At 39.4% G+C, this 8653-nt stretch overlaps 2 protein-coding genes across 3 annotated transcripts; both read right to left on the reverse strand.

The window, feature by feature from the left end:
• Positions 1–750: 750 nt before the first annotated feature.
• LOC126747973 (phospholipase B1, membrane-associated-like) lies at positions 751–7478 on the reverse strand. 2 transcript variants are annotated; one of them, XM_050456958.1, is made up of 8 exons: positions 7315–7478; positions 5375–5532; positions 5047–5320; positions 4789–4964; positions 1469–1679; positions 1268–1413; positions 1049–1217; positions 751–984 (listed from the first exon to the last, which is right to left on the reverse strand). In XM_050456958.1, the coding sequence occupies exons 2-8, from the start codon at positions 5480–5482 to the stop codon at positions 824–826; spliced, it is 1245 nt and encodes a 414-aa protein (XP_050312915.1). In that variant the 5' UTR covers positions 5483–5532; positions 7315–7478; the 3' UTR covers positions 751–823. The 2 variants fall into 2 exon arrangements, with proteins under 2 accessions (XP_050312915.1, XP_050312916.1); XM_050456959.1 differs by lacking the exon at positions 7315–7478 and having other exon boundaries at positions 5047–5330; positions 5375–5512.
• A 216-nt stretch (positions 7479–7694) lies between these two features.
• Positions 7695–8540, reverse strand: LOC126747977 (exosome complex component CSL4). Its single transcript, XM_050456963.1, has 3 exons — positions 8237–8540; positions 7997–8170; positions 7695–7938 (listed from the first exon to the last, which is right to left on the reverse strand). The coding sequence occupies exons 1-3, from the start codon at positions 8456–8458 to the stop codon at positions 7711–7713; spliced, it is 624 nt and encodes a 207-aa protein (XP_050312920.1). The 5' UTR covers positions 8459–8540; the 3' UTR covers positions 7695–7710.
• Positions 8541–8653: the final 113 nt, after the last annotated feature.

The following is an 8653-nucleotide window of genomic DNA, read 5'->3' on the forward strand; positions in this document are numbered from 1 at the left end:
ATATGTAACGTGCAACAAATGTAACACGCAACATAGGCAACAAGCAGCATTTTTATTACGCGACATAAGTATCATGCAATATATGCTACACGCAATATATATATTACGCGATATAAGTAACACGCAACATATGCAATACACAACTTGCAACACGTTGGTACACACACGCAACATACAAAAAGCAACACAAAACACATGCAACAACACACGCAATACGCACATGCAACACGCAACATGCGAAGCAAATTACATTCAACATACAACACACACTAACCAGAGACATGCAACTCGTCACCTGCAACGCACAACACATTCATTACGCAACATTTGCAATATTCAACATACAAACAAGCAACACACTCATGTAACACGTACGCAACATGAAATAAGCAACACTTACACGCAATGTACAACAAGCAACACAAAACATCCGCAACACACAACACACGCAACATGAAACACGCAATACTCAAATGCAGCAAGTACGTACACTTACGCTATATACAAGTAACACAAATCACACGCAACATGAAACACGCAACACTCTCATACACCTCGTACACATAAGCAACATACAACAAGCAACACAAAATACACGCAATATGCAACACAAAACACATCCAATATACACACAACACGAAACATGTAACATACACACAAGCAACACGTACACACACGCAACACGAACAATATAAATGTATCATGCAACACGCAACTCGAGGAAGGATAAGACGAATAAAACAACATGTATTATATTTAAATAGAATTTTAATACGAGTAGTATAACGGAGGTAGCGATACATGCAATGTTGCCGCGACCGACCTACTGTCGCCCACTTTCAAAATATTTCCTCGAATTTCTGTTCGTGAACAGGAACGGCGTCCGCGTTGTCGGACACTCGAACTTTTCCAGAATAAATTTCAACTTTCGTTCACTTTTCGCTCCCACCGGCTGAAGCAGATTGTTCCAGAGCATGTTGGCACCTAAAAGACATGCACGTGTAGGCACAGCTTAAGGTACCTACAAAATACAATACGCGGTACTCACCCAGGGCGTGGCCCTTCTGAGAGAAATGGAAACAGTCGTGAGTGATGTACGAGATGTCGATGACCTCCGCGAACTGCTCGACAGGATCCCGCGGCGCGTTGAACAGTTTGATGAACGGCTGGATCACGACGGTGAAGTCCTCCCTCTGGTCGTACCTTCCGCTAAAAATCTAAAAAATGGCATTAAGATGTGACGTCACACGCGTACTTCTCTCTCTACCAGTGCCTCCTCGGCTGCTTGGTACTCCCTGGTCAGTTCCGTGATCGTGTCCATCTCGTTGCCCCCGTCGTAGAAACAGCCGCAAAACAATCGATGGAACAGTCTGCACATGACGGTGCGTTCGATTCGTACGCTTACAGAAACATCTGAAAGGTGGAAACAAGTGGAAAAAGCCATTTGGGGGCTGCTCCTAAATCTTACCCAACACGGGCACTAAATTGACGAAGGTCCTGGGCAATTTGTCGTACAAATAATCGAGAGCTCTCATCAGCTTTAGGGCGTGGTTCCGAGCAGATGCTCTTTCTCTATCGTAACATTGAGCCGAGCAGATGTCGTTGGCACCGAAGAAGAACGTGATCATCTTCCAGTCCTCTTTTAGGTTAATGCTCTTGTCCGATTTTATTTTTTTTACCTGAGGAACATTCTTTGATCAGCGATCGTTATTGATACATAAAATAATCAATCAATCATCTCATAGACATAAGCTCCTGCACGGGCACTTTTTTATGCCCCGACACTTCCCTAGATCTTAAATACACAGATGGCGCTAACTAACAAATCAGCAGACTTCTATAAGAAATGTGTACAGGAGTTTCTCTGTTAAATATACAGATGGCGCTAAATGACACTCTGGAAGATTTCTATAGGAAATGTGTATAGGAGCTTCCCTCCTAAATGCACAGATGGCGTTGGGTGACACTCTGACAGTTTTCTATAGTAAATGTATGTAGAAGTTTCTCTATTAAATACACAGATGGCGCCAGTCGAAACTCTGAAAAATTTCTATGAGAAATGTGTATACAAGTTTCTCTGTGAAATAAACAGATGGCGCTTTCTAACAGTCTGTCAGATTTCTTGAGGAAAGGTGTTGCGTGTGTGTATAAGTTGCGTGTTGCATATGTTGTGTGTTTCTTATGATGCGTGTTGCATTTGTTGCTTGTTGCATATATTATTGCGTGTTATTTATGTCGCGTTACATATGTATTACGCGACATATGCTTTAGAAAACATATGCAACATGCAACAAAAGCAATATATGCAACAAGCAATATATGAAACAAGCAACACACAACATATGCATTACGCGACAAAAGTATCACGCAACAAATGCAACACACAACATATGTATTACGCGATATATGCTTTAAAAAACATATGCAACATGCAACAAAAGCAACACGCAACAAATGCAACACACAACATATGTATTACGCGGCATATGTTGTGTGTTGCATTTGTCGCGTTGCGTATAGCATATATTGCGTGATACTTTTGTCGCGTAATGCATATGTTGTGTGTTGCTTGTTTCATATATTGCTTGTTGCATATATTGCTTTTGTTGCATGTTACATATGTTTTCTAAAGCATATATCGCGTAATACATATGTTGTGTGTTGCATTTGTTGCGTGTTACTTATGTCGCGTAATACATATGTTGCGTATTGCATTTGTTGTGTGTTGCTTTTGTTGCATGTTGCATATGGTTTCTAAAGCATATATCGCGTAATACATATGTTGTGTGTTGCATTTGTTGCGTGTTGCATATGTTTTCTAAAGCATATGTCGCGTAATACATATGTAACGCGACATAAATAACACGCAATATATGTATTACGCGGCATATGTTGTGTGTTGCATTTGTCGCGTTGCATTTGTTGCGATACTTATGTCGTAATACATAAGATGCTTGTTGCTTTTGTTGCATATGTTGCGTGTTATATATATATTGATTGTTAATTATGTCGCGTTACATTTGTTTTACGCGACATATGCTTTAAAAAACATATACAATATGCAACAAAAGCAACATATACATCAGAGTGTTTTTACGCGACATAAATAACACGCAATATATGTTACACGCAACAAATGCAACACGCAAAATATGTCCTCCACGATATATGCCTTAGGAAACATATGTAACGTGCAACAAATGTAACACGCAACAAGCAGCATTTTTATTACGCGACATAAGTATCATGCAATATATGCTACACGCAATATATGTATTACGCGATATAAGTATCACACAATATATGCTACACGCAATATATGTATTACGCAACATAAGTAACACGCAACATATGCAATACACAACTTGCAACACGTACGTACACACACGCAACATGCGATGCAAATTACATTCAACATACAAACAAGCAACACACTCATGCAATACGTACGCAACATGAAATAAGCAACACTTACACGCAATGTACAACAAGCAACACAAAACATCCGCAACACAAAACATCCGCAACACACAACACACGCAACATGAAACACGCAATACTCAAATGCAGCAAGTACGTACACTTACGCTATATACAAGTAACACAAATCACACGCAACATGAAACACGCAACACTCTCATACACCTCGTACACATAAGCAACATACAACAAGCAACACAAAATACACGCAACAAATGCTACACGCAACAAATGCAACACACAACTTGCAACACGTACGTACACACACGCAACATACAATAAGCAACACAAACACACGCAACAACACACGCAACATACCATACGTAATACGCACATGCAACTCGCAACATGCGATGCAAATTACATTCAACATACAACACACACAAACCAGAGACATGCAACTCGTGCAACGCACAACACATTCATTACGCGACATTTGCAACATTCAATATACACACAAGCAACACACTCATGCAACACGTACGCAACATGAAATAAGCAACACTTAAACGCAATGTACAACAAGCAACAGAAAACATCCGCAACACACAACACACGCAACATGAAACACGCAATACTAACATGCAACACAAAATACACGCAACATTTGCAATATGCACATACACACAACACGCAACATGAGATGCACATAACATTCAACATACAAGACACACAAAACGCACGCACAACACACTGCATCATTAACACATACATGCAACACGTAATATGCTTCCTCATGTAAAAACTGTCTATTGGAGCTTCTGTCTTAATTACACAGATGTCGCTAATAAACCGGTAGAATTCTATAGGAAATGTCCATAGGAGTTTCTATCTTTAATGCACAGATGGCGCCAACTGACACTCTAGTAGAATTCTATAAAAAATTTGAATAAGAGTTTCTTAATTAAAAACACAGATGGCACTGGTCAACACTTGAGTAGATTTCTATAAGAAATGTGTATAGGAGCTTTGTGGGTAAGTACCGAGATGGCGCTACCTCACATGTCGACAGATGTCTATGAGAAAAGTGCATAGGAGCTTCTTTCTTAAATGCACAGATGGCGCACAGAAGTCACTTTGCTAGATTTCTATAGAAAATATGTTGAGAACTTTCGCTCTTCAATACATAGATGGCGCTAAGTAATACATCAACCTAATTTTATAAGAAAAGTGTGGGAGCTTCTTTCATAAACACTCAGATGGCGCTGGCTAACACTTCATTATGGCAAAACGTACATGGGTATAGCACCTAAGAGCTGCACTTTGCCGTCATATGAAGTCATTTAATAAAAATAAAAAAAAACTCACCAGGACTTTGGCTTGCCTTAAGGCGTCCGCGTCGGCGGCAACGGGAAACGCGACGTTCAACTTCGCGTGCGACGACAAAAACTCCCCGGTACCCGTCGAGAACCCGCGGAGGCGGGGGTTGAACTCCTTCAGGATGTTGGGCAGGGTCAAGAATTCACGCCACGACCCTTCTCCACCTGAAAATTGGGGCATTTTTGCACCGTATATACGGGTCAGGCAAACTCGCATTTAGAGTGCGACTAATATGTCTGTTTCTACCTATGCACCAAGAGACTCCCCTGTTCTCGATCATGGTGCCCATGGCGAACTCTTCTAAGGCCCCGTTTCCCGCTACCAGGCTGTCTCCCAGTGCCCCGATGACGTCAATGTCACCGGGACGCAGTTCGTGGACGCTAGTGGGCCGTTCCGGGGATCTCCCGATGCCCCACCGAGTGGCGTTTTTGCATGGGAACGGTACCGACTTTGGGATGACCTTCTGGACCCTCGCGTGACTCCGATCGGGGTATTTTATCCGGAAATTGCCGATGTTACCCTTAAACGACCTTTTCCCTTGCTACTTGATGGTTTTTTCTTAAATTATACTTACCGCATTAAATCGTATCACATCTGGAAACGATAATGGCCTCGATATTTGACAATCTACGTGTAACGAAAGTATTGCGAGAGTAACAAAGATTCGCTGAGTTGTAACCATATTCCTGGCAGATCTGCATTACGGGTATTCAGTTAGATTTTCAGGTTTTTCTGAAATATATGTGCGTATTTTAAGCCACACTGACTGTCAGACCAAAATCGCTTATATCTTCTTTAGTAATTGATCTACAGTCATGATCATTAGGAACAAACTTGAAGTCTAACTAATCATCTTTAAGAAACTTTTTAAATTTTTGAAAAATGTTCAACCGTTCAAGAGTTACAACCGTTTGAAATTTGCTGCACGTCAGTAGCACCCCCAAGCGTCAACCTCCAGGTTTTTAATTGATATCTTTGGATCTACTGAATCTACAGTCATGAAATAAACTTTACTGAGTTAATAATGACCTACTGTATAAAGTTGATTATATCGATTAACATCATAAACCTAATACAAGTGAAGGAATTTCAGCTGCAAAATTGACCAAATTGACCAGTCCCTCCAAATTAGCCCTGACCCAAAAAAGACGTATATCTTCTTTGGAAATTGATCTACAGTGATGATTATAAGAAACAAACTTGAACACTAACTAATAATCTCTAAGAATCTTTTTAAATTTTCCCAAAATATTGAACGGTTCAAGAGTTACAAGCGTTTGAAATTTGCTGCACGTCAGTAGCACCCCCCAAGCGTCAACCTCCAGGTTTTTGATTGATATCTTTGGATCTACTGAATCTACAGTCATGAAATAAACTTTACTGAGTTAAGAATGACCTACTGTATAAAGTTGATCATATCGATTAACATCATCAACCTAACACAAGTGAAGGAATTTCAGCTGCAAGATTGACCAGTCCCTCCAATTTAGCCCTGACCCAAAAATGACGTATATCTTCTTTGGAAATTGATCTACAGTGATGACCATAAGGAACAATTTTGAACACTAACTAATAATCTCTAAGAATCTTTTTAAATTTTCCCAAAATATTGAACGGTTCAAGAGTTACAACCGTTTGAAATTTGCTGCACGTCAGTAGCACCCCCCAAGCGTCAACCTCCAGGTTTTTGATTGATATCTTTGGATCTACTGAATCTACAGTCATGAAATAAACTTTACTGAGTTAATAATGACCTACTGTATAAAGTTGATTATATCGATTAACATCATCAACCTAATACAAGTGAAGGAATTTCAGCTGCAAGATTGACGAGTCCCTCCAAATTAGCCCTGACCCAAAAAAGACGTATATCTTCTTTAGAAATTGATCTACAGTGATGACCATAAGGAACAAACTTGAACACTAACTAATAATCTATAAGAATCTTTTTAAATTTTCCCAAAATATTGAACGGTTCAAGAGTTACAACCGTTTGAATTTTGCTGCACGTCAGTAGCACCCCCAAGCGTCAACCTCCAGGTTTTTAATTGATAACTTTGGATCTATTAAATCTACAGTCATGAAATAAACTTTACTGGGTTAATAATGACCTACTGTATAAAGTCGATTATATCAATTAACATCATTAACCTAATACAAGTGAAGGAATTTCAGCTGCAAAATTGACCAAATTGACCAGTCCCTCCAAATTAGCCCTGACCCAAAAAAGACGTATATCTTCTTTGGAAATTGATCTACAGTGATGATTATAAGAAACAAACTTGAACACTAACTAATAATCTCTAAGAATCTTTTTAAATTTTCCCAAAATATTGAACGGTTCAAGAGTTACAACCGTTTGAATTTTTATGCACCCCAATCGTCAACCCTAAAGTCTTTAGTTGATAACTTTGGATCTACCGAAGCTACACCGGTGAAATAAACTTTACCGAGTCAATAATGACCTGCCCCATAAAACTAATCGAATCAATAGCCAAAAAAAAGCATGCTTACCTTGTTTATATCATCTTGAAGATTAAAAATCCATTAGCGTCGTTTAAAGTTACCGCACAACGAAACGTCAATTAGTAAAATTAATTTTGAATTTTTTTTTAAGCAGAAAACGCGCGTCACGTAGTGGGAAAGTCGCGGTACGCACGGGGGCATCGCGATTCCGGCTTTGCAATATTTTTCTGTCTCCTGAATATTAAACTATTGTTGCCTGAATGTAAGTCACTCATACCTACCTGAACTTTCACATCCATATGTACGTACGTGTCAATTTGAATAAACATATAATAGACATCACCGATCCTTAAAATATTTTTATGCATAAACGCGGTCATTTAAATAAATTTATTATTCAACAGTCTGAGGACAATAAAAAATAGTCATCAAACAAAAATTTATTCATTTATTACAATAATTATTATCAACATTCGAATCCTGCTCCATTATCACATTTTCCGGTATAACTTTGGCCACTTTCCTCGGTTCCTTTATCAAAGTCTTCGGACACTGCATCTCGGTCCAACTGATGGGTATCATGGGGTACCCGTGCTCGCTATGGGCTATAACTACCCCTAACTCGTTTTCTGCCGTAGTTATTTGATACGAGTGAGCTTCAGTTATGGGCAACTGAAAATTAATTATACGAAAGACACCTTTCGAGCTGTAGCCGCATTAATTGACATACCACTCTCGCTAAAATAATGTCCCCCGGTCGAATGCTCTTGTAAATATCTATTTTGTCTTTTTCAGTGGCTCGAATGTTCTCTCTTCTTAGTACCGCTTTAAAAAGGCTCCTTAAGACAGTATTGCCTATACACTTAATGAAGCATCTTGCATATTGTTGAGTGATAATGCTTACCTGTAAAAACATGCACACATGTGTGTACTTGACAGGAATTCTTTTGTGTTAAACTCATACACTTACCTGAGCAGTTACGATATCTCCCTGAGCGGGAATAATGGTCTGTTCCCCAGATCTGTGCACCTCAATAACCTTCACCCCATTTTGCTCTACGATATCGACAATACCAGCGAGCATCGAGTAAATGTACCCTTGTCTTTGGTAAGTGCCTTGACCCGAGGTGTAAGTTTCGTCAGCGATCGAGAGTCTCTGACCAGGTAAGCAAATTAGGGGCTCGTTTTTCATTACGGGAAAGAGAATCTCTTTAAAAATTAACTATTATAAATACTATTATTATTTTTGAGGTTATCTTGTCAGTGTCACTGTCACTGTCAAAAATGACAATTAGGTGACATTTCTGTGGTAGCTCAAGTTGCTTAGACCAGAGACCTAGTTTAGAGAGAAGAAGAAATGTCACTGTCAAGGTTGACAGGTACGTGA

This window comes from Anthonomus grandis, chromosome 20 (assembly GCF_022605725.1).
Source record: "Anthonomus grandis grandis chromosome 20, icAntGran1.3, whole genome shotgun sequence".
In the NCBI taxonomy this organism is placed as follows: domain Eukaryota; kingdom Metazoa; phylum Arthropoda; class Insecta; order Coleoptera; family Curculionidae; genus Anthonomus; species Anthonomus grandis.